General features: G+C 40.0%; 1 protein-coding gene and 1 pseudogene across 2 annotated transcripts in view; one reads left to right on the forward strand and one right to left on the reverse strand.

Moving 5' to 3' along the window:
- The window catches only part of NDFIP2 (Nedd4 family interacting protein 2), a 65008-nt gene extending 52515 nt beyond the window's left edge, over nucleotides 1–12493 (reverse strand). The window contains exon 1 of the mRNA XM_079779601.1: nucleotides 12191–12493. Within this exon, the coding sequence (XP_079635727.1) occupies nucleotides 12191–12478 (288 nt within the window). The 5' untranslated portion in view covers nucleotides 12479–12493. The remainder of the gene's footprint in view (nucleotides 1–12190) is intronic.
- On the forward strand, nucleotides 1522–3782 carry LOC307103972 (large ribosomal subunit protein mL42-like; annotated as a pseudogene). The gene has a single exon. The product of its transcript is annotated as a large ribosomal subunit protein mL42-like (transcript).
- Nucleotides 12494–27137: the final 14644 nt, after the last annotated feature.

Genomic DNA, 27137 nt, shown 5'->3' on the forward strand with positions numbered 1-27137 from the left:
TTTTAAAGCACTTTATAGCCCTAGCTGGTTTGGCTCAGTAGATAGAGCGTCAGCCTGCGGACTGAAGGGTCCCCGGTTTGATTCCGGTCAAGGGCACATGCCCTGGCTGTGGGCTCGATCCCCAGTGTGTGGTGTGCAGGAGGCAGCCAATCAATGATTCTCTCTCATCATGGATGTTTCTATCTCTCTCTTCCTCTCTGAAACCAATAAAAATATATTTAAAATACTAAATAAATAAATAGCACTTTATACGTATCAACTACTTTAGTTCCTAGAACAATCCTTTGAGATAAGATGGAACAAACCTTAAATAATTGAATTGACACACCTAATTAGGGGCAAAGAAAGACTCAAATTCAGGTTTTACTGTCACTAAATTCAGGCTCTTTCTATTTCAAGATGCCACCAATAAAAATTTATAGGCAGTAATCTACCCTGGCACAAGATTACCTTTATGACTACTTCTAATACTGTGGTGCGGGAGGCAACCAATCAATGTCTCTCTCTCACTGATGTTTCTCTCTCTGTCTCTCCCCCTCCCTTCCACTCTTTTTAAAAATCAATGGAAAAAGATCCTCAGATGAGTATTAACAACAATAACAAAAATCTACAGTTGCCTCAAGTTCCAGAGAGTGTAGGCCCCCTACAGTCTAACCCTTCCACTGACAGCAACTATAAACTTAGAACTAAATACAAAAAAATAAAAACTACCTGAGCATTCTGAATTAAAAAACAAATAGGGATGTAGAGGGAAGTTAAAATTTGGAGAAGCAACCTGTACAGATAAGAGTTTCCCCATTTTTTTTTCTTTTTGCAGTTTTACTCTGAGGCAGAACTATAGTTGTGGAAAGGCATCGTGGCTTAGGTTGCTAAAACCCCACTATAAATCATGCTATTTCTAGCCAGACAAAGCATAGAATGGAGCCTGGGAAAGCCAGAAAGTGAGGGGAAATCTCTAATTCTCAAATAATGCATGTGTAGATCTTACACAAAACAGATTATAAAGGACTAAGAAATTAAGCTTAGATTTGAACCACTGAACAGTGTATGAAACAGTATTTGCAATCTAAATCTGAGTTGACTGCTTCTAAAACAAAATGTTCTCCAGAGGACCATAGCACAACACTCAGAAGATCCAGGATAAAATGCAATATTACTACAAATAAAAAATACTACGAAATATAAATCATTCTCCAGGGAAAATGCAATCAAGAGATGCCAATTCCCAAGATGACTCAGATTATAGTTACCATACAAGAATTTTAAAGCAGCTATTATTGCTGTTGTAGGAAGTAAAGCAAGATTACCTTGAAATTAATAAAATGGCAGGGAATCTCAGCAGAGAAATATAAACAAACAAACAAAAAAGACAGAAATTTTGGAATAAAAATAAAAATCCAATGATTGGGATCCATAGCACAATGAAGATGACAGAAAAAAGAACCAGTAAATTAATTTTTTTTATTGACTGATTTTAGAGAGAGGAAGAGAAAGAGAGAGACTTGTTGTTCCACTTATTTATGCATTAATTGGCTGATTCTTACATGTGCCCTGATCAGGGATTGAACCCCAAATGTTGGCATACTGGGATGACATTCTAACCAACTGAGCTACCTGGCCAGGGTGAGAGAGCCAGTGAATTTAAATTGACTAAGAATTTATCCATTCTAAAGAACAGAAAAGGATTGAAAATTAAATAAGCAAATAAATGAACTTTTAAAAATTTTAAAGATCTAAAAAACATGTAATTTGAGGCTCAAAGGAAACAAAAAAAAAAAGGAGACTAGAACAGGGGAAACAAGTTTGAAGAAATAATGTCCACAACTCTTCAAAGGGATGAAGTAAATGTATAAAGCAACCTCAGTAAGGCTAAACAGAATAAATTCAAAGAAAACCACACCTACACACAACATAATACAATTTCTAAAAATCTAAAGATGAAGTTATTGAAAGCAGCCTCAGAAAACCAATATATTACATGCAGAGAAACAATGATTCAAATAACTACAGGTTTTGCAGCAGAAACCATGGTTGTCAGGAGAAAATGGAACAACATCTTAAAAGGCTGAGAAAGAAAAACTCAGCCAAAAATTCTATATCCAAAATATATATCTATATACTGCAGGAATAAAGGTAAAATAAAGACATTTCAGATGAAAGTAAAAAAATAAGGCTGGAATGCACTATCTCTGGTAGTGCTCTTTGTCCTCAGGTCTATTTTATTTAATATCAATACTGAGATATGCCTACAAGCAAATTTTAAAAGCATTTAGTCGCATTTTCTCTTCAAATCTTTTTCCATACAGCCTGATGAACATCTTGATTCACCATGGCAGTATCAGCAGTGAAATGGGCAATATCAAACAGAACTATCTTGAAACATTTATGTCCAATTCAAAATGGAACTTTATATTATGTCTGTCATAAACCCACATATTCTTCTCTTCCAGATTACTATAATTGCAAAATAGAGCTTGCTTTGACATCTGATGGTAGGGGGATAGTTTGCTATAATCTTTCTGTGGACATTCCACACGAACACATAAAACCTATCCCTGGCCAGATCATGTGCATGATTATGAAGAAACACAGTATCAAGTAACAAAAACCAGATTAGAAGAAAAAGATGAACAGTTTGAGCAAGGACCCATGATAGAACTTAGCAAAATGTTCTTTACTACTAAAGTACCGTTGGTATCCTCGTGGCAGTATCATAGATGTCTGAGAAACTGAATCCTCCAAAAGACAGATCATATTGAGGTTTTCAGTAATCAAAGAGAAATGCTATCCTGTGTCTCATTTGCCATTTGGGAAAATGCAATCAGGTATATTCACTACTATGTTATATAGTAAAATAATAATAAAATGTCTTTTCATCTTAAAAAAAAAAAGAGTATCAACATTGTATAAGTTAGGCAAGACATAGTTACTTTTACATAATAGTAATCTAGGAAACTGTTCATTTTATAAACATAATATACCAGTAAACTCATGCACACTCTAGAAATCTTTCGGAAAAGGCATTCATTTATTTTTTCAATAGTATTATTTACTAGGCTCCTTTAATGGACTGGCAACTATACTAAACACTATTATAAACAAGACAGGTCTAAGCCCTACTTCCCACTGAATTTACAAAATACATTCCATGGAATAAGGACTATGATAGGGATAAGTGTACAGTGTTAAAAGAACACAGAACTTGGTACTAAAGGATGGGAAATGGCGGTGGAGAGGCAGGAGAGGAAAAGAACATCTAAACAGACCTAAATAAAGAATAGATATTAGTCCTGGAGAAACGAGAAAATGAGAATACAATGTTCAAAAGCCAGAAGGCAAGAGAGATCATGGTTTGAAGTGGTGGATGGAGAAGGGTTAGACAAGAGAACAAAAAGTATTATAGTTCAAAAGAAAAAAAAAAGTATTTATAGCACCCTGCCCAGTGTGGCTCAGGTGGTTGGGCATCATCCAGTGCAACAAAAGGTTCCCAGTTCTATTCTGGTCAGGGAACATGCCTGGGTTTCAGGGGCTCGATCTCTGGCAGGATGGGTGCAGGAGGCAGTCAATCGATGTTTTACTCTCACATCAAAGTTTCTCTCTCATCCTCCCTCTTCCTCTAAAAAAAATTAACTAAAAAAAGTATGTATAGCTCATGTGCAGTGCAACAACAAATCAAGCAGTGATGAGGTAAGCAGAGGCTCATTTGTTCTCTAAAGGTTACAAAAACTTAAAAGGGTCTCAAGTATTATTTCATATCCCTTCCCCTTTTGAGGAAACCACAAAAAAAGTCATGCTGATATAAATGTAAGTCCCACCCAAGTGAAAACAAATATTCTATAAAAACATTTGTTCTATAAAAACACTCACTATTGGATTTCTTCCATCCAACATTCAACAGTCCTTAGAGCCTCAAAATTAGTAATGGGGTAAAGCTATTCAGTTTATTTCCTTAGTCTCAAAGCCTCTGCCAAACAGCACAATTTCTTTACAGGTTGTAATGGGTAATTTTGGAGAAACATCATAGACAATTTAAACCAGAGCACATTTCTAAACCTTCAAAATGTTAATTATTCATGTTCAAACAAATCCTAAAAGCAAGCAAGTCAAAACCTTGAAATAATCTGATAGTAAATCTTAAGAGTACTGCAACATTTCCCAACTTGCACTTGGAATGTCTTTAACAGGAATTTTACCCACACGTTAATTTCAGCTAAGTGATCAAACTTTTGAAGAAACCATAACAACATGGCATGAAAACATAGACATAGGATTATTTACAATCACATGGTAGGTAGCCTAGTCTTAATTACAATGTCTTGTCAGTAAATTTACATTTAATACATGTAAGCAGAGTGTATTCCATAGTTATTTAAACAAGATTAAATGTGCTCATATGTCTAAAGCACTTAGTAGAGTTCTCAGCATATTCCTGACATAATGCAAAGTCATTATTGTTCTATTGGTGCTAGACTAGTATTGATAAAATGTATTATTTATTCCATCAACCTGCTTCATTTTCTTAAACCACTTGTCTACCTCTCCTCCACCAAAGTATGTGACATGAGACAAGAACTTAACTGTCTTGTTCACCAGTACCTAGAACTTGGCACATAGAGATACTTCATAAGTTATTTTATATTAAGTGAACAAATTAGTCATAGGACCTTTGCTCCATAGTTAATGATATCTAAAAACTTCTCCCATACCTTACTTACACATAAATTTGACAAGAGTCACTCAAAACATGAAATAAGCATATTAACTATCTCTAATGTTGTATTTTCATGATATAAATCCAATGTATTTACTTGTTAGTTCGCAAATATTATACCATTACTACATCTTGTACTGCTCAAATATGCCTGTGATGGCTAGCATTTGATTCGGCATCATTCGCGTGAACGAATGTAGTGTATTCATCCATATAATTTTTTTAATGAGCTGAACTCAATCATATCAATGACATACTTACAATTAATATCACTACACACACAGAAATAGCCAGAGAAACTTTAATCTGGGGTCCATTCCAAAACAAATTACCCTGACAACACAAGTTAACATAATACTAGTCTTCAAACTGTGGAAGCTAAGTATAAAACACTTCTGGAGTGTGAATTTCCTCAACTACAGTTTTTTAAAACCTATTTTAAAGATTAAATAAAAATCAGACATTCACAGAACCCTGTAGCACCTGTGAGAAAGAATACCAGTTTAGAAGTAGAAAGACACAAAAAAGATAATTCAGTATAACAAGTTCTCTAATATGGTGATTCTCAATTTTTCCTCTACCTTGACATTGATGACAGATGCCTCCCTCTTCCAATTACAGTTTTGTAGGAGTTTTTAAAGAATAGGATTTTATGAGGCAAATAATCTAGAAGGGTGTGGTACAGAACTTTAAATGAGAAATAAACAGGAAAAAATCCCACAGGAATGTAAGAGAGAATACACTATGGTTGAAGAATAAGGAGGTCCTGCTAGAGTCCATCAGTTAGTGCATAAAAATTAAGGGGGGGGGGGACAAGAATTGCTAAGATATGGCACTGTACAAAAAAAAAAAAAAAGATATGGCACTGTAAACTACAGGAAAATCAATTCAAGGAACATGTATGTTTAGAACAGCAATTTATACCTCAAAAATCCAGTAAACCTACCAGAATGGCTAAAATTAAAAATACTGACTATATCAAAATTTTGGAAAGGTGGTAAAGCAACCAAAACTTTCATTCAGTATTGGTGGAAGTGAAAAATGATACAACTACTTTGGGAAAAAGTCTAGTGGTTTCTTATAAAATTAAATATATGCTTACCCTATTGCCCAGTAACTCTACACAAGAGAAATAAGAAACATGTCCACAAAAAAATTGAATAAGAATATTCCTAACAGTTTTATCCATACTAGCCAAAAACCTGAAACAATCCAACTGTCTATCAACAGAGCAATGGATAAACATTGTAGTATAGTTATACAATTTATACAATAAAATACAGTACTATTCAGCAATAAAAAGAGATAAGCTACTGATATACACAATAACATGGATCAATCTCCAAAACTTCATGCAGGGTGAAAGAAACTTTGCAGACAATATGCTGTATGATTCTAGTATATACAAAACTAATTTGAAGTTGGGGGGGGGGGGGCGGAGAAACACACCAGAATAAAGATCATGTGAGGGGTAGAAATTGAAAGGAAGGGGTCATGAGGGAATGTTCCAGATGACAGTAATGCTCTATATGGGGGAATCAGTATACTTTTTCTGTAAGGGGCAGAATAACAAATATTGATTCAGGCTTTGTGGGCTCTGGTTCAAATACTCATCCCTACCATTGTAAATGAGTGGGTATGGCTGTATAAAACTTTATTAACAAAAACAAAAGTTGGAATTTGGTTTGCTAATACCTTCTCTATATTTTGGAAGTCCTTTGGGTTACCCAGGTGTATGCATGTGTCAAACTTATCCAACTGGCCATGTAAAATTTATGCATTTCATTATACGTCAATTTTACCCTAAAGAAAAAGAACCATAAAGAAATATTAAACTCTAGCCTAATGATAAGCATTCAGTTTACAGTGAGGTACACTTATACCTGCAGCTTACTTTGAAAGCATCAAAAAATAAGAGGAATTGACAGATACACAGTAACACAACTATCCAAACTGTTTGTAACTGTAGACCCTTCTTGGTAAGTGTATAATTCTTTCAACTTTTCTATATATTTGAAAGATTTAATATTAAATGTAGGGGAAGGAGGAATTCAATAAGAGGTCAGTAATATGAATCATGCAGTTCAAATGAAAGATACACTGGAGGATGGTCAGATGCCATAGAAAGCATCAAATTTAAGAAGTACAATATAAGTTCACCAAGAAAAGGAAAGACAAAGAACTGAGTGGAAAGTTTCTTCATATCAGGAATAAGAAAGGAGTTTCAAGGAAAAAGTTCAAAGTGTCAATATAACAATAATAAAGCAAAACAAGAGCTGAAAAGTATCCTATCTAATAAAAGAGTAATATGCAAATTGACCGTACCTCTGTTACACCCACAAGCCACATCCACCAGCCAATCAGGAATGAGTATGCAAATTAACCCAACCAAGATGGCTGTGGCCACGGAGCGAACAGGAGGCATGTGTTTCCCAGCAATGGAGGAAGACAAGCTTCCTGCACACCCTGGCTGGCCCAGGCCTCCGCTCAGGGCTACAAAGTTTCAATTATAGAAGATAAATACATCCCAGATACCAGGGCCTCCGCTTGGGTCGCTGGGGGGCGTGGCCGGCCTGCAAACCACCACAGGCCCCTCGCTCAGGCCGCCCCACACCCAAAGAGAACCCCCACCCTGATCCAGGACACCCTTCAGGGCAAACCAGCTGGCTCCCACCCATGCACCAGGCCTCTATCCTATCTAATAAAAGAGTGATATGCAAATTGACTGTCTCTCCAACACACAAGATGGCTTCCCCCATGTGGACATAAGATAGCCGACACAAGATGGCCAGCAGGGGAGGGCAGTTGCGAGGGATCAGGCCAGCAAGGGAGGGCAGTTGTGGGCGATCAAGCCTGCAGGGGAGGGCAGTTAGGGGTGACCAGGCCGGCAGAGGAGGGAAGTTGGGGGCAACCGGGCCTGCAGGGAAGGGCAGTTGAGGGGGACACAGGCCTGCAGGGGAGAACAGTTGGGGGGACCAGGCCTGCAGGGGAGGGCAGTTAGGGGTGACCAGGCCTGCAGGGGAGGGCAGTTAGGGGCAATCAGGCTGGCAGGGGAACAGTTAGGCATCAATCAGCCTGGCAGGGGAGTGGTTAGGGGGTGATCAGGCTGGCAGGCAGAAGCGGTTAGGGGCAATCAGGAAGGCAGGCAGGCGAGCAGTTGGGAGCCAGCAGTCCTGGATTGTGAGAGGGATGTCCGACTGCCCGTTTAGGCCCAATCCTACCGGGATCAGGCCTAAACGGGCAGTCAGATATCCCTCGAAGGGTCCCAGATTGGAGAGGGTGCAGGCTGGGCTGAGGGACACACACCTCCGTGCACAAATTTCGTGCACCAGGCCTCTAGTCTATTATATTAAGCATTAAGCTTTGATATGTAAAAGAGGTATGGTAAGAATATAAACCAGATAAAGCATATTCATAAATTCAAAGGAGACAAATAAGTGAAAATCAAAGTAACTGCACTGTGCCAAGAAAAGGCAATAACTAGAGAGCAAAATACAGTAAAAGGCCGCAATATTTCTTTTAAATGGCAAAGAAAATTACTGCCCCTTAAAAATCAACATTTATTATTTCATCCAGAGTATGTTCTATTGGGCAAGGCAGTCTACCATTGGGCCTTAGTGTCCCCGCACATTCTTGTTGAGTGTGACAGACTGCAAAGCTTATACATTTTCTGCTACTGAGTGGATTATTGTAATAAGTCACCTATGCAAAAAGGTTACAACATGTAACTGCCCTCCCAGGGAAAGGTGAACTAACTTGTTGTTGGCTACACTGTTTTTTGCTTGCTAAAAAGTGCTAGACCCTTGCTCCTGAGTTCTTCAGATGTGATCCATTAGTGCATGCATTTAGACCCATCACCCTCATGAGTCCTGTGGCAAGGAAAACCTACACAAATATGCTGATGATGATGCAGCTTGCTGTGCTATGAGTAATAATGTCATTTATTTCTGATGTGGAGAGTCTCCTGTTTTCTGCCAGCAACCAAGAAACTTTAACCTACTAACTTATTAGCTTGTAAATACGGTAAAATAAAATCTTAAGATTTTTTCAGTCTTGATATGAACAAAGAACAAGTTGATATTCAGGTTGCTAAATAAGAGACACAAAAATGGTCATCAGCAAAAATTGAAATATTTTAATATTTTATAGTTTATTTACTTGACATTATTCATAATATTTATTTTTTCATGTACCAGTCTCTATATTATGTATATAGTGTAGATATATAGAATATATAGTATATACTATATATACACATACATATATAGTAGTATATTACATTATATAACTCATAATAATCCTAATGAAGCCAAGGGTTCACAAACTGTAAAAAACACATTCTAAATATAAGCCCAGATGACTTAACACTTTTTTTTAACCATTAATAGTCAACCTCCTTCCCAGCTGATTTATCAAGGGTAACTAATTCTCCAGATAAAAGAGCAAAGTATCTAGATCTTTATAATATGAACACTTCATTATGTTCATAGAAAACTAACATTTTGGAAATGTTAATATAATCTTAAAATTTTCTTTCAAAATCTGTGGCCAAGGTTTAGGCTAGGTCAAACAAATCCAAACCGTCATACTTCAGAATTTCTCATGGTTTTAAAATGCAAATATATGTTTTATTATGTTAACATATGTTACAAATCTTCTAAGACTATTTTCATCATTCTGGAATACAGTTTGGGAAACTACTGCTACAATATACAGTGCCAGTTTAACTTTTACACAGAATACCTTTGAAATCTTAGCAGTTAGCTTGTTACAGGCACATAATCCTTTAAAATACAGAACATCAAAGTAGAAATGTGGCCTCACAGCTTCAAGCCATGTCAACTACTTCATAGTTTGGCAACATTGCTCATTTCCTACTATACAAAACTGAATTTCCCATAACACAATGAAACTACCTATCATACCTGACTTTTTCTGAAATTAGACAGGTAACAATCAAGGCTTTTTGTAGCTCTACACTGTTATCCACTGCTTTACTTAACAAAATTCAGACCCATTTAACATTGGAAGGGAAGAGACCACGGAAAAAAGTTTCCACACAAAACTTGTGCATTGGTTAATGGTAGTAAGTCATTTTGATGGTCCTGGGCATCTATGCTAACTCTCCAATATGGAATGCCAAATTTTAACTATCAATAAGTGATACATTAACATTGCATACCTCACCTCTAAGCATGCTTGCCTGTCTCCAACTTTACAACTTAAATTGCATATTACTCAAGTTTATTAATCTTTCCAGAATTAAAAAAAAAAAAAACTGAGCTAAAGGCAGCCACACAAGTTGTGTTCATCATATAAGCCACAACTACAGATTGGTCACTAGATTAATAGTCTACTGGAAATCAATTCAGCTGCTTCTCTGGCATACACCTAGTTACAGTTATTGATCAGGCCGTTTTTAACAAAACCAGATGAAATTACTATGTAGTAACAGGAAATAAAATCCAAATTTAAACTATGCTAAGATTCTCAACACTTTGCCTTCAAGGAAAACAAATAGATGCCCTATCTACTTAAAGTGACTAGTATCTTTAGAACTGATTTTTGCCCTCTACTCTGAGGGAATGCCGCCACCCATTCAAAGTCTATGTAGAACATATCTCCAGTTTGAAAACAAAACACACACTAAAATATGATATTGTCCACTTATTTTGAAAGGTGGTGTAGAGAGAATAAAAGCCTTAAAACTGAAAAAGCAAATTTCAATACTTTGGTGTTAGAAACTTTTAAAAACTAATAGTTAAGTAAAGTTTTAACTAGTTATAATCACTAAAAGCAAATGTGACAATATGATAAATTATTTTAAGGCACAGCTACATCAGTTAAAAATGTTTTGAGTAGTGACTTGTGCAAGAGAACATGGCTAATTCTGATAAGCAAAATCCCCAAACAGAAAGAATTCAAATCAGCTAATGCCATTAAGGAAAACAAATAGGAACAGGAAAGAAACAAGATTACAAAAAAAAAAAAAAAAAGTTCCACTGGCAATAGGACTCAATATTTACCTACCACATTTTATTTTTGTTAATGTCTGCAAAAATAAGAATGCCTTTTAAAAAAATAAAACCACCAAACCCATATACACTGACAACTTGAAAAATGCCTTACATTTTGGCAGCAATATTTTCCAAACTGTCCTAAAAAAAAAAAAGATAAATTTCCAAAAAATTCAGAAGATGGATCATTTGGAGGTTTTACAAGATGTAAACCAGATGAAATGGAAGTATCATGAGCTTTCATCTTAGAAAAACGCAAACTTACATACACTTAGATTTCATCTTTCAGTAGCCTTCATATTTCTCAAAATGCACTTAATTGAAATTCTTAGTTCACAACTAACTTTCACATGTGCAAATAGATTTGAAAGGTGAAATCTCCACTAACATATATACATTTGTAAAATGTCACAGAGTACTATTTAATTGCACCATAAGCGTATTAATGTTTTTCTCCATTCTCAGTAAAATAGGTTTAACGAAATAAATTACTATCTCAAAGTTTACAGAATAACATGCTACGTAGCTGCAACAAAATAGTCAGCTATTGCTAGGTCCATTTTTTAAATAGGGTTTACAATAAGAATCTCCAATGATACTACCAGAAATACTAAAGGGCAAACTGTATTGGACAACATGACACTGAAAATGGAACACTTTTCACTCATTTCAACACACAAAGGTTTAAAAGGTTCAACTGGAAAACCGTGTACTTAATGGAAAATATTTTTTTCTAACAAGATTAGCACTTTTCTAGTAAAACTCCCTGTTTCCCCACCCGCAAACACATTCATACGTACATACGTACATACGTACGTACGTACATACATACATACATAATACGGGGATAGAAAAAAGAATACAGTCACTTTCAATACTAACAATATGAAAAAGGACAAAATGACAAGGTTAACTAGAGCTCAGAGACCAGATCCGCATCACGACTGCCCTCCACAGCTGCACAAGGTTTAAACCCACCATGTTGTGCCAGGTCCCCATCTGACCGCACCCCGTAACGCTGACATCCCCCCCCCCTCCGCCTCCGCCCCCACTCCACTTGTGACGCCGATCACCTTCCCAGCAGGTACGTGAGCTCAGGGCCATTCCAGCAGACAATCAAGTGGAATGTCTCGCAAATGGCTGGGTCAGGAAATGAGGAAATGATCGAGGAAGCGAGAAAATACATGAGAGAGATGTTCAATCGGAGGGGATGTTTACAGCGGGGCGTAGGGTGGTGGTGAGGAGTGGGGAGCTACGACAGGAGACGGGTCCGGAGGGAAGGGTCTCCAAGGAGGGCAGAGACAGGCTCCACGGGAGCCGTGAAAGCAGCAGGTCCGGCCAGAAGAGCAAGGAGGAAAAGCCAGCACGTCCCCTCCGGGAACCCCGGAGGCCACGGCGGGAGACAGTCCCCTGGCCACCGGCGGCGCGGGAGGCCGGGCGGGGGCGGGGGCCAGGAACTCACCACCTGGTAGCGGCCAGTCCCGAGCTGGTGGTGGTCCATCCTGCTCGGTTCGGGATCCGGCTTCGGAGCCGGCGAGTCCCCTAGGTGCTCAGCCCCCTCGGCCCACCCCGTAGACGACGTCGCCGCAGGGGCCCTTCCGCCTCGGTTCCTGCCGTCGCGGTCACCCGGTCGGGCCGCCTCACTTCCTGTCGCTGCCACAGCAGCCGCAGAGACCTCCGCGTCAGCAGCCGCTCGGCGAGGCTCCCGGGCGCCGCGCGCGCTACTGAGCATGCTCGGCCGGTCGCGCATGCTCGCTGGGGACTGCGGCAATCCAGCCGCGCGCGAGTGGCGGGGGCGTTGGCTGGGTGGGAGGAGATGGAAAGTAAGACAAGTCCGGGCGCTGTCTAGGTTGTCAGCCTGTCCCGAGTGGGCGATGGCAAAAGGAGCGGGGGGGGGGGGGGGGGGGGAGGTGTCGCGGTCCTTGATTGGTCTCTTCGCGCGGGCTGGTGCACAATCACGCCACGCAGAAACAGACGGCGAGAAGGGAGGGAACGCGTTCCTAGAACACCTGAGGACATGCCTCCCATTTACCAACCCTTCCTCTTATTACTCACCCAGCCTGGGAGAGTGCAGGGAGGCCCAGCTCTAGGATATTTTTAAGCACTCATTCAAAGTCACTGGTGAGGCCCCTACCGGCTTGGCTTGTCACGGTTGGATTCCCGTTTAGGACACATGCCCAGGTTGCCGGCTGGGTCCCCAGTGGGGGGGGGGGGGGGGGGGGGGGGCGTTCATTGATGTTTCTGTCTCTCTCCCTTCCTATGAAATCAATAAAAATATGCTTAAACAAATCATTAGTGAGATAAGAGATATCTTGAAAATATCTTGTCTTCCTCTTGGTAGGAAAAGATTTTTTAAGAATCTAGCAAGGACTCTTCAGCCATACTCATATATATCTCACCAAGGAAAGAGGCCTCTAGAGTCCTAAATATAAGACAATCCTATCTAATGAAAGAGTGATATGCAAATTGACTGTCACTCCAACACACAAGATGGCTGCCCCCATGTGGACACAAGATGGCCAGCAGGGGAGGGCAGTTGGGAGGGACCAGGCTTGCAAGGGAGGGCAGTTGTGGGCGATCAGGCCTGCAGGGGAGGGAAGTTGGGGAGGACCCAGGCCTGCAGGGGAGAGAAGTTGGGGGGGGGGGGGGCGGAGACCAGGCCTGCAGGGGAGGGAAGTGGCGGGGGGGGGGGGGGGGGGGGGAGGGGGACCAGGCCTGTAGGACAGGGCAGTTGGGGGTGGGGGAGACCAGACCAGTAGGGAAAAGCAGTTAGGGGCAATGAGGCTGGCAGGGGAGGGCAGTTATGGGTGACTGGGAGGGCAGTTGGGGGGGACCAGGCCTGCAGGGGAGGGCATTTGGGGGTGACCAGGCCGGCAGGGGAGGGCAGTTAGGGGCAATTGAGCCAGCAGGGGAGCAGTTAGGCATCAATCAGGCTGGCAGGGGAGTGATTAGGAGGTGATCAGGCTGGCAGGCAGAAGCGGTTAGGGGCAATCAGGAAGGCAGGCAGGTGAGCAGTTGGGAGACAGCAGTCCTTGATTGTGAGAGGGATGTCCCAGATTGGAGAGGGTGCAGGCTGGGTCTCTAGTATTAAAATAAGATAGGATTATTTTGTGGTCACACATCAACAGTTCCCAAGAGTTTAACAGCAAGGAATCACTTTGTAACACTGTAAGACGCTCTCAGTATCAAATTAACAATACATGGTCTATGTCGACATAAGAAATGTCCAAACTTGTGGAGAATTTTTATAAGAGTTTATCTGAGCAGGCCTGAAAACATGCTGGGGAGCAAGATCTCAAATGCTCCAGAAAATAACAGTGTGGTTTTTTTTGTTGAAAGTATTACATATGTCCCCTTTTTTCCCCCATTGACCCCTTCTAGCCTGCCCCATTCCTCCGCCCCACCCAGGTCTTAAGGAGGGGACATAAAGAAGGTTGGAGAAAGCAAGGTGGGGATTGGATTATAGGATATTTAACAAAATTATATGCTCTCTTAAGGGTTAATACCCCCTTTAAAGGGTATTACTTTTTGTTGTTGTTGTTGTTGTTGTTGTTGTTAATCCTCACCTGAGGATATTTTTCCATTGATTTTTAAAGAGAGTGGAAGGGAGGGGAATGGAAGAGAGAAACAAGGCTGTGTCAGACACACAATTGATAAGCCTGCCACCAAATATGTGCCCTTGACTGGAATCAAACCTGGGATCCGGGCCGAGGCTCTATCCACTGAGCCAAACTGGCTAGGGCTGAAGGGTATTTAACAGGTGTGTTAACCTAGACTCACAAGAACAATGGACAGGGCTAGCTTAAAACCTTTCGCTAAAATTATATGCCTGGGGTATGACTACCCCACATGACCTGCCCAGTTAGGAATTTATAATCAGATCACCCTGTGAGGTTACTTTCCATAGAACCCTTTTTTTTCATCCACACCAAGATATTTTCAAGATATCTGTTATCTCACTAATGATTTGTTTTAAGCATATTTTTGTTGAGTTCAGAGGAAGGGAGAGAGACAGAAACATCAATGAACGCCCCCCCCCCCCCCACTGTGTATGTATCTCCTGCAGGGCACAGAGCATGTTTCTCCATGGAGTAGAAGAGTATGATGGGCAATGTAAAGTACCTTTTAACCCAAAGACCTGCTTTCTATAGTCTGAAACTGTGATCCTACATGATCTGGCCCAGCTATCTTTTTTTTAACTTTAATTAACTACTGAATGACCAAAGGGGATTCCTGGAATAAAGAAGGCCAGTGGATGAGCCTGATTGGCTAGGTAAAAATAGCAAAAATACATTAAAGACAAACTTATTGAGAAATCAACAACTAAAAAAATCTAAGTCTCCTGGTAGTTTTTTTCAAAGCCTTCATCAGATCAGTTCTTCCTATGTTTGCCATCTTAACACAACCGGTGGCTGAGAGCATTAATAAGCTAACAATATTGAGAGATAATGATACCATATTTAAATTTAAGCTTGCTTTCTTTTGAGCTAACTTAATGTATTTTAAATTCTAAGATAAACATATGACATTTCTTGGTATTACTGTACAAGAGCTCGCTCTCACAATTTCACCACAAATGGTATCACCTTTCAATGATCAAAACAATAGCCACTGATAAAAAATATATTAAGAAAAATAAAAAAGAGCATATGTCATTTTGGGAAAAAATCCACACCAGCCAATTTCAGCAAAATGAAACTAGATTCCTACATTGCTTATGGTCTATACAGTACATTTAGAACTTACTTTTATATGTACTTTCATTTTCATTAATCATTTATATGTCCATTCGTTTTTCAAATAGACTGCTGCTCAGGGTAGCGGCCATATTTTTACACCTAGCTCCTCACACAGAACGGTACTGAGAACATAGTGGTGAAAAACAGACGTGGCCAAAAGCAGACATGCTGAATCCTGTTAGACTTATGGACTCTCTCAATGTTACCCTCCTCCCAAGTTTTGTGAATGTTTTGCTAATCTGGAGAGCAGGTGACAAAATTCAACTGGAAAGCATCCCCCCTCCCCCCACCCCCCTCACCCCCACCACTGGAGAAGGAAGAGGAAGGAGAAAGAAAAGTAGAATAACAGCTAACAGGTATTGAGCCCTTCCCAAGTCAGAGATTACATGTGTGGCATCATTTCATCCTCAGAACAACTCCATGATGTCGGCACAATTACAATCCTTGTCTAACAAATTAGGAAACTGAGGCACTGAGGGTTCAGAAATCTGTCCAAAGCCCAAACACTAGTAATTGCTGACACTCCAGAACCTTCACTATGTTGAGCACTATGCTATAATACACTCCCCTTATCCTCTCCCACAAAAACCCTTGTTTTTCTGTCCATCACTACTGTGAAACTTGTGATGCATCAGAAAGAGCCCATCTGGCTTTCTTTAATCTTCTTGATTTTTATGAAATAAATGATTCTCATCATCCCCAAGAGCCATTCTGAGCTCACTTTGCCCTTTTCACATCTAAGGCAGTTTGACCTGTTACCAGCCATCACAAGCACAGGCCCTGAGTGGTCCCACTGGGAGCAACTTATTTGGGATGAGATGGGAGTAACAATATTCTTATCATTTTAGAGGCCTTAAGCAACATCCAATATTTTAAATCCCTAATCTGGTGGTTCTAGTTACCTAAGGAATTGATGGTCATGTACCACTATAAATTACCCAGGTGGAAGTTTAGAATTCTAGTGCACTTCGCTAACAGCTCTTATTCTAGCCTAATTAATTTTCTTTTTTTTAAAATATATTTTATTGATTTTTTTACAGAGAGGAAGAGAGAGGGATAGAGAGTTAGAAACATCGATGAGAGAGAAACATCAATCAGCTGCCTTTTGCACACCCCCTACTGGGGATGTGCCTGCAACCAAGGTACATGCCCTTGACCGGAATCGAACCTGGGACCCTTGAGTCCGAAGGCTGACGCTCTATCCACTGAGCCAAACCGGTTTCGGCTAGCCTAATTAATTTTCACCTCCAAATACACAGCCACCAAAATTTTACTAGTGCCATACTACAGTACCGGGGTAGATATGGAGATAAGCAGCCTGGATTCCCTGTCAAGAAAGCACTCTCTGCCCAGCAGCAAGGATGTGATGAACAACGAACTCCAGCTCTTTTGTAGGGGTTTCCTTTAGCCTTCAATAGAGGTCATGCTATTTTCAGGGTGGCACTTGGCCATTGACTGAACAGGTGGCAGTATAGGCCTAGCTACTTTTGCCTGACACTGGACCTCTGTAAGGGCCAATCTTTTCTTCAGATCTCCCTGCTGAACTGGCAGATGCTTTGTCAGCTCTGCAGTATATTGTGACAATTTTTCCTGCCCAAACCTTTTTACTTTCACAAATGTTAACTTCCCTATAAATATCTCAGATTCATAACTTTATATCAGCATCTGCTTCCTAGAGAATCCAACCTAGACAAGTACCAATATGTAAAGTGATAGAACATTGTTAATATTATCATAATTGCGTTAAATTTGACTACAACTGTTCTTTCACATCTTCAGAAAAACCCTCAGTATCTTCCATTGTTACTATTTTCTTGTGTGACATTATGTATCATACCTACAAGATATCTTCACCCCTGGGCGGGGGTGGGGGAGGGAGTGGGAACAAGAAGGGGGGAGATTGAGAAAAAAAAGAGAAAGAGCTCATGTTTACAGACAACAGTGTGGTGATTGTGGAGGTGGAGGGAGGTGGAAGAGGGTATGGGAGGGTAAATGGTGATGGGGGAAAAAAATAAAAGAAAATAAAGGGAAAAATATATCATCATAGCAACCCTTCTATTAGTGCAGGATTGAATAATTGGGGCTATAGCTAACCAAGCTGACAGAGAAAACTATCACATGCTTATTTAAATACTGCAAACTGAAAATACATACAATGTCTGTAGATTTGATAAATTTTTGAAAATGAAATGCATTTAATAAACACTGCCTTTATAATTATTCAAAGTGTGTGTGTGTGTGTGTGTGTATACACACTAATAAAAGAGAAATGCAAATTGACTGTACCTTCGCAACACCCATCAGCCAATCAGGAGTGGGTATGCAAATTAACCCAACAAAGATGGCGGGTTAATTTGCATACACAGGCGCCCAGCGACTGGGGGCGGGAGGCTTACGTCGTTGCCATGGCAACGATGCAGGTGTTCTGCACCGCCCCAGCCACTCTGGGCCTCTGGGCAGTGTGGGAAGGTAGAAAGGCAGCTCCAGCCTAAGCGAAGGCAGTGCTGGCTGCCAGGGAAAGGAAGGCCCATTCTTGCATGAATCTTCGTGCATTGGGCTTCTAGTATATATATATTTATTTATAGTTAATCCTCACCTGAGGATATTTTTTCCATTGATTTTTAGAGGGAGTGGAAGGGGAGAGAGAGAGAGAAAGAGAGAGAGAGAGAGAGAGAGAGAGAGAGAGAGAGAGCGCACACCTATTGGTTGCACACGCCAGCACACGCCCCAACTGGGGACAGAACCTGCAACACAGGTATGTATGTGCCTTTGACCGGGAATCAAACCAAGACCCTTCGGTGTGTAGGCTGATGCTCTAGCCACTGAGTCACACTGGCCAAGGCATAGGCTTTATATTTAATATGTACATTTATATAGAGAAGCATCACCAGGCAACAATTAGAAAATACTTGAATTCTGAAAAACCACATCTCAGTCCTAACAACGTTTTTAATTACATTTTAATTATTCCTTTGTTTGGTCATGAGTAACAAATGTGAGCAAATCAATAGCTATTTTGCTTTAGGGACAACATATTTTAAATTGGGCTAATCATTAGTTATTGAAATGGCTTTGCTTTACCTTGAGTACAGAAGGCTATGTTCATTGATTTTTTTTTTTTTGGTTTGTTTTTTAATTTGAAAGTACATTTATTAAACCTGGGGACAGTGAAACAAGGAAGGGCCTAGGACAGAAGAAGCAACAGGAGAGAGACTAGGTGGGTAGAATCAGGGAAAAGGGAGCCTTGGGGACAGGTTCAGGGGATTAGCCTGAGATGAGCTGTCCCTGCCCTTTGCTCCCTAGATTGCATATCATGTGGGGTCCCTTTGAGTTTATGAGATGCATGCCTGTTGGGGAAATAGAGAGGGGAAGGCACGGGAGTGCTCCAGGAGGGAGAGCGGCCCTTTGACCATTCTAAAGCAGAACATTGTGTGGTGTTATGTCTCCTTTTTTCTGTCACAAAAGGGCAGGGCTGACACCGAGTATATTGCCTATTATAACAGGTTTCTCTGGACTAACTAGTGTATGCTCCTCAGGTAAGGAAACAAACACGTGTGCATGTGGGTGTGGCTGTGTGTATAAAATACTGGGAGAGAAAAATATCTCCTACACTGTCAAGGTTTTCCTAACATGTTAATGATCATTTGCTATATTTTTTCCCCATAACAGGAATCAGGCCTAATTTGTTAAACAATATTGTTGCTGTAAGAAATGTCCAAAACTGTAAAGAATTTAGGAGTTTACTTGACTCAAACTAATGATAATTGGCTGGAAATAAGATCTCAAATGCATCAGAGAAGAACAGTTTTGCAGTTTCTTTTATTCATTTGAAATTAAGAAGGGAAGTAAGGAAGATTACATTAAAGTGGGAGAAAAAGGGCAGGGGATTGGATTACAGCATAGTTAACAGGTTGTGAATAGAAAAAGGGGCTACATACTAAACTTGACAAAGTCAGGGGAGGCCTGCATGTTTTTGTTGACTTTTTTTAAGAGAGAGAAGGAAGGGAAAAGAGAGGGAGAGAAGAAGAGAGACAGAGAGATAGAGAGAGAGAGAAAGAGAGAGATATTTAAGAGGGAAAAAACCCAATCAGTTGCCTCTCCTACTCGCCCCAACCAGAATTGAACCTGAAATCTTTTTGGTGTACAGTTCTTTGCTCCAACCAACTGAGTCGCCCAGCCAGGGCTAGGATGAAATTCTTTACAGCTCAATCCCAAAGAATCCTGTAGTAATAAGATCAATGTCCAATAAGCAGTGTTAAGGTAAGAACATCTGACAAACCTGTAGAGAATCTTTATAAAAATTTATTTGAGTCAAACAATGGATAGGCCCAGAACAAGACTTCAACAGACTGAGAAAATGTTTCTCAGAATGGCAGTTTGCAGCTTTTTAAATGCATTTTGAATTAAATAATAACAAGAAAAGAAAGATTACATGAAGATAGAGGGAAAGCAAGATGGAGTTTGGATTACAAGATAGTTAACAAAATTATGTGCTCTCTTAAGGGTAGTTTCAGTTCTTTCACAGGTGTTAAACTAGGTGGTTTTGTTTCTGAGGGGTCTGAAAAAGGGCATATAAAAAGAAGTGTTAACCTAAATGCACAGAAAAAATGGACAGGGCTTGCTTAAGGTAAAGATCAATTTTTTACTCAAGAAGCTGTATGCCTGCAGAATGACTACTCACATGACCAGGGAAGGGAGAAAGAGACAAAGTCAGAAAGAGAAACATCCATCAGTTGCCTGCCATGTGAGCCCTGACCAGGGATAGAATCCACAACCTGGGTATGTGCCCTGCCTGAGAATTAAACCTGAAACCTTTTGGTGTATGGGATGGCATTCCAACCAACTGAGCCACCCTGGCCAGGGCCATAAATTATTTTTGACTAATTTACAGTTTTGACTTGGTATACATGGAATTATATTACATGTATACTTTTGAGTATGATTCTTTGGTTTAACTTTATGTTTGTAAGATTTATTGGTGTTGTTGAGTGTAGCTGTAGTTAGTTCATTTTTGTTGGTATGTAGTAATTGTGAGGCTATAATCCATTCCCTGACTTGTTTTCCCCTACCTCCACGTAATCTTCTCTCCTTAATTTCAAATGCATAAAAGAAGCTGCAAACTGTTCTCTGGAGCATTTACGATCTTGCTCTCTGGCATATGTAGTCAGAGTGGCTCAAATAAACTTATAAAAATTCTCTACAGGTTTGGACATTTCTTGTATCAACATACTCCTTTGTGTAAATATACCATACTTTTAAAACCTGATGGACATTTGAGTTGTCTGTAGTTTGGGACTTTTGTATTAGTTTCCCAGGGCTGCTGTAACAAAGAGCTACAAACTGAGTGGCATGAGCAACAGGAATTTATTAACTCTCAGTTCTGGAGGCTAGAAGTCAGAGACTAGGGTTGGTTCCTTTGGAGGGATGTAAGGAAGAATCTGTTCCATGCCTCTTCTCTAGCTTCTGGTGGTTTTCTGGAAATCTCTGGCATTCCTTGGCTTTAGAAGGATTACCCTATCTCTGCCTTCATCTTCACATGGCATTCTCCCTGTGTGCATGTCTGTTCCAAATTTTCCATTTCTAAAAGTCACTAATGCCCTAGTTGGTTTGGGTTAGTGGATAGAGCATTGGCCTGTGGACTAAAGGGTCCTGGTTTGATTCAGGTCAGGGCACATGCCCAGGTTTCGGGCTCAATCCCCAGTAGGGGGCGTGAAGGAGGCAGCAGATTAATGATTTTTCTTTCATCATTGATGTTCTCTCTCTCTCCCTCTCCTTTCCTCTCTGAAGTCAATAAAAATATATTTTAAAAAATTAATAACAAATGAAAGGTCACAAGTCATATCAGATTAGGGCCCCACCCTACTTCAGTATGACCTAATCCTATTTAATAAAGGCCTAGGTGGCATCACAAATGATGTCATCACAAGATGGCCACCACAATATGGCCAGCAGGGGAGGGCAGTTGTGGGCGATCAGGCTGGCAGGGGAGGGCAGTTGGGGACAAACAGGCCACCAGGGGAGGGCAGTTGTGGGCCATCAAGCTGGCAGGGGAGGGCAATTGGGCCATCAGGCCAGCAGGGAAGGGCAGTTGGGGGCAACCAGGCCAGCAGGGGAGGGCAGTTGGGGGTGACCAGGCCTGCAGGGGAGAATAGTTGGGGGCGATCAAGCCATCAGGGGAGCAGTTAGGCGTCAGTCAGGCCGGCAAGGGAGTGGTTAGGGGGCGATCAGGCTGGCAGGCAGAAGCGGTTAGGGGCAATCAGGCAGGCAGGCAGGCAGGCGAGCCAGCAGTCTCGGATTGTGAGAAGAATGTCCCCCAAGGGGTCCCAGATTAGAGAGGATGCAGGCCGGGCTGAGGGACACCTCCCCCCCCCATGCATGAATTTCGTGCACCAGGCCTCTAGTCTTAAATAATAACATCAGAGAGTTTACAATGTAATTTTAAAGAGTTCAGTTTTATGGAGTACCAATGATTTTTCTCTTCAAGAAAAAAATGAAGTTTAATTTTATGTATCTGACAAATAAAAATCATATTTTTAAGGAATATGGGCTTAATAACTTATTGGAAGCAAAAGCTTCTTCAGACTCAACTAAGACCAATGTAATTCTCAGGGTGAGCATCTGGGAATATAAATAACCAAACTTCTCGGGAGAATTTTTAATGAACTTTTATAAAATATAGATTTAGATTGTCTCTAATATACAATATTTATGTAAGCCAGAAAGAATGTTTAAATATGCTTTATAATTTTAATAATAAATGTTTTTCTGATTATAAAAATTTTTAACATACAGAAAAAAATACAAAAGCATATTTAAACATTTTTCCTAAATATAGTTTTTTTGGGGGCCCAGAGAAGTGAACATAGTGAATAATTCTCTATATTTGATTTTATAACCTTTTTCATTTAACCTTATAATACAATACCCTACATTGGTTTATTTCCAAAGTGATGAAAAATTATTAACACATTGCAAGAGAGGAAAATAGCAAAGTAATCAAGAATGTGGACTTAAGCCATATTTCTGGATTCAAATCCCAGTCCCAGCAGTTACTAGCATAAAATTGAGTCAGTTACTACTTCTCTGTGTCTTAGTTTCTTTTTATTTTTTAATTAATTTTATTGATTTCAGAGAGGATGGGACAGGGAGAGAGATAGAAACATCAATTATGAGAGAAAATCACTGATCAGCTGCCTCCTATACACCCCACACTGGGGATCGAGCCCATAATCTGGGCATGTGTCCTGACCAGGAATCAAACTGTGACCTCCTGGTTCATAGGTTGATGTCCAACCATTGAGCCATGCCAGCTGGGCTGTTTCTTAGTTTCTTTATTGAAAAATGGGAATATTAATAGTGTACCTATCTGATAGGGTTGATATAAGGATTAAATGTGTTAATCTTAACCCTTTGCACTCGCTTGCTTTTTTCTCTATTCCTTTATTCTACTCGGGATTTAATTTTTTAAATACCCCAGATTTTATAAAGTGCAGCAGTAGAATAAAAAACTGGAGTTTCTTTTCATACAAACTTATTTATTTGGATTTTTTTTATATTTCAAATTATTGATACATTCAAAGAGTATAAAAAGAGCTGCTACCGATGCTAACCATGTGGAGTCACACTTGACATCCGAGTGCAAAAGGTTAAATACATATAAAATTACTGAATAGCTATAACATGCTTTAATAGTGCCTCAGATACTAAGCATTCCAGTAAGAGTAGTAATAGTAGTAGCTATTAAAAATGTTTAATATGGGCCCAGCTGGTGTGGCTCAGTGGTTGAGTGTCGACCTATGAATCAGGAGGTCATGGTTAGATTCCTGGTCAAAGTACATGCCTGCATTGCAGGCTCAATCCCCAATATGGGGCATCCAGGAGGCAGCCTATCAATGATTCTCTCTCATCATTGATGTTTCTTTCTCTCTCTCCCTCTCCCTTCCTCTCTGAAACCAATAAAAACATATATATTTTTTTAAATCCTTTTAATGGTACTCTAGTAAGATATTAAAACAAGACACATAATAATTGACTACACTTAAAATCTGTAACATTATTTATAGGCAAATTATTTATAAGTAGAGGCCCGTTGCACAAAGATTCGTGCAATATGCCTTCCTTCCCCTAGCTGCCAGCACCAGTTTTCCTCCAGCACCTGGGACCCAGGTCTTTGCTCTGGCTTCCGCCTTCCGTCTTCACTCCAGCCAGAGCCTTCAGTCTTCGCTCCAGTTGGAGCGCCGCTCCTGTAGCTCCCTCTGCCCCCCGCCCTCCCCCTCATAGCAAGCATTCCGCCTCACCCCATCACTCCACGCCTGCATGCGTGCTGCCCAGAGGCCCGGTGCGGCTGGGAGGGCGGGGCCGTCACCATCTTTGTTGGGTTAATTTGCATACTCCCTCCTGATTGGCTGGTGGGCATCATGAAGTGATGGGCAATTTGCATATTTCTCTTTTATTAGTGTAGATGCTACCTCAGTTTAACATTTAACATCTATAACATATATCAGGTCAAGTAGTATGACTTCTAATTCAAATTTTTAATTTATGGATTAACTCTGTGATTTTATTTTTCACTTGTCAGAGGGATATATATCTTCACTGAAAAACATAACTTGTCAGATCTTCTAATGGACAGTGTTTAAAAATATAAATGAAAATCAATAAAATGTAACTTCCATTCCCCAGTCCCACTAAGCACTTGCTCATAAAGCTAGGGTAATAGCCATATGTGGCTAGTGGCTACCATATTGGACAGAGTAGACATAGAATGTTTCCATCACTGCAGAAAGTTCTATTGGATAGATCTGTATTATGGTCTGTAGGCAGAAAGTGGCATACTCACTATATGCATCAATTCAAGAGCAATGTGCTTTTTACTTCAGTTTCATTCAACTAATTATGCAATACTTAGTTTAGTAATTTTTAAAAATATGATATACATTTAATATTACTTGAGATCAATCATCTATGTAAGGATCAAATGCAAGAAAAGCAATATGTGAGTGTGATATACACATTTCATTTCACATTTTTCTTTTCTGAATTAACTAAAAAGCTCCTCTCACCGTACTTAACAAATGTTATTTTTTATTAAAATAATATTTTTATTGATTTGGGAGAAACAGGAAGGGAGAAGGAGAGAGAGAGAGAGAGAGAGAGAGAGAGAGAGAGAGAGAGAGATTGATGTGAGAGAGAAACGTTGATTTGTTGCCTCCTGTATGCACCCGACCAGGGATCGAACCCAAAACCTGGGTATGTGCCCTGAACAGGAATAGAACTGGAGACCTTTCAGTGCACAGAATGATGCTCAACCAATTGAGCCACACCAGTCAGAGCAATGTCATCTTTTTAAATAATAATTTAACAGATTAAACACAGCTTTAAAAACTTTTTATAAGGAAAAAAATCACAATTTGCTCAGAAATAGAGACTAATATAATAAACCTCCCTGAATCCATCACCCAGTTTCAACAATTACCAATTGATAGCCAATCTTTTTTTCATCTATAACCTACCTGCTCTTACCCCCTACCCTCCACTGAATTAGTTTGAAGCAAATCTTAGACATAAATATTATTTTGTCTTTAAACATTTTAGTAGGTATCTATAAAAGATAAGAAAAATGCTCTTCATTTATTAACTTTTTAAAATATAATCACAATATCCATAATCATAGCTAAAAAAAAATCTACCTATCAGTAATTCTTATTATCAAATATATAATCCTTAAACAAACAAAAGAAACCAGTTTGTTTTTCTGACTTTTACATCAAATTTCAAGGTTGGAAAGCACATGTGATATTGTCATCAATTCAAGGTCACTGATTATTTTGTGTCAGAAATGCTAAAGATCAATATTCAGAAAATGAGAGCAGTATGTTTTATCTATTAATTGCTAACAACAAAACAAAGCTTTATAAATAGCCTAAAAAATAAAATCAATAGAAACAAAAGTACTTAGGTTATCAAACTATTCAAAGTAAGCCAAATAATCCTAATAATATAAACAAGTTACTACCTCACACCCATTAAGGTGGCTTCTATCCAAAATCAGGAAAGAAGTGTTGGTGAGGATATAAAGAAATTGGAACCCTTCTGCACCTTTGATACACATGTAAAATGGTACAGCCACTGTGGAAAGCAGTATGATGGTTCTTCAAAAAATTAAAAATAGAACTACCATATGATTCAGCAATTCCATTTCTGGGTACATACTCAAAAGAATTGAAAGTAGGGTCTCAAAGAGACCAGTACACCAATGTTCAGGCAGCATTATTCCAAATAGCTCAAACATGGAAGCAACTCAAGTGTCCATGGAAAGAGGAATAGATAAGCAAAATGCGGTATATAAATACAATGGAATATTATATGCCTTAAAAAAAAAAGGAAATTCTGACAGTGGCTACAACATGTATGAACATTGAGGACATTGTGCTAAGTGAAATAAGCCAGTCACAAAAAAAGACAAATACTGTATGATTCCACTTAAATGAGGTACTTAGATGTGTGGCTTATGACCTAATACTTAAAGTTAAGGTTGAAGTTTACTATGAAAATGCTCTTCATTTATTAATATTTATTTGTAAGCAAGACTTACTGTCAGCAACAAACAGGGCCGTGAATACATGCTCATACATGGCAAAAACTACAAGCAAGATTGATTAGCATGTAACTGCTGAGCTGCTTTTTTCCTATATCTTCTTCTACCCCATTTCCAGAAACCTCCTCCCTATACCTGACTCAGTTTCAGTATTTCCTAGTAGTGAGTCATACATTAGTTTTGTTATTCAGATCTGAAAAATCTTAATTGTTTCTCTTATATTACCCTAAACCATATTTTTAGCTAATGATTTACCTAATGATAATATGGTAAACAACTGTCCCTGTTTGGCCAGAACTGAAGATTTCCCAGGATTTGGGATTTTTCAGTGCTAATACTGGGACCGTCCCACACAAACCAGGATGGTTGGTCCTCTGCCTTGACCATGGTAGATTCTTTTAAGCCAGGGATGTCTCTATGTTGATTATTAAGCTTTAATTCTCCTAGGAAAATTATAATTTTTCTCCTCAAAAAAATCTCTTCATTACTTAAATTATATCTCTCTTTTATATAAAAGGTAATCCTACATAATAATAGACAAATATGCAAATTGACCGTACCTTCGCTATGCCCGCGATTGGCCAGGAGGCGCGGGGGGGCGGGACTCAGGGTGGCCGGGGTGGCTGATTGGGCTGGCGGGATGCTGAGCTCGCGTCGCCAGCGGCGGCTCAAGCTCAGCATCTGCTCCATGACTGTGCTGCGGCACAGAAGGGGCCTCTGGGGCAGCGAGCTCACGTCCCACCACGGACCATCAAAAGCGGGGAGCTGGGTGCCTGTCCGCTCAGGCACCAGGCCTTTCAGAAGCCTCCGCCGCACTGGAGGCTTCTGAAAGGCCTGGTGCACCAGTGATCAAAAGCAAAAGCGTGGGAGCTGGGTGCCTGTCCGCTGGTGCACCAGGCCTTTCAGAAGCCTCCAGCGCGACGAAGGCTTCTGAAAGGCCTGGTGCCTGAGTGGACAGGCACCCAGCTCCCCCGTGATCGAAAGCAAAAGTGTGTAGGGGACCCTACACATGCATGATTCAATCATGCACTGGCCTCTAGTAATTTATAAAGAAAATGGTACATTTTTCATAT

The sequence above is a fragment of the Cnephaeus nilssonii genome (genome assembly GCF_951640355.1).
Source record: "Cnephaeus nilssonii genome assembly, chromosome: 8".
Classification (NCBI taxonomy): domain Eukaryota; kingdom Metazoa; phylum Chordata; class Mammalia; order Chiroptera; family Vespertilionidae; genus Cnephaeus; species Cnephaeus nilssonii.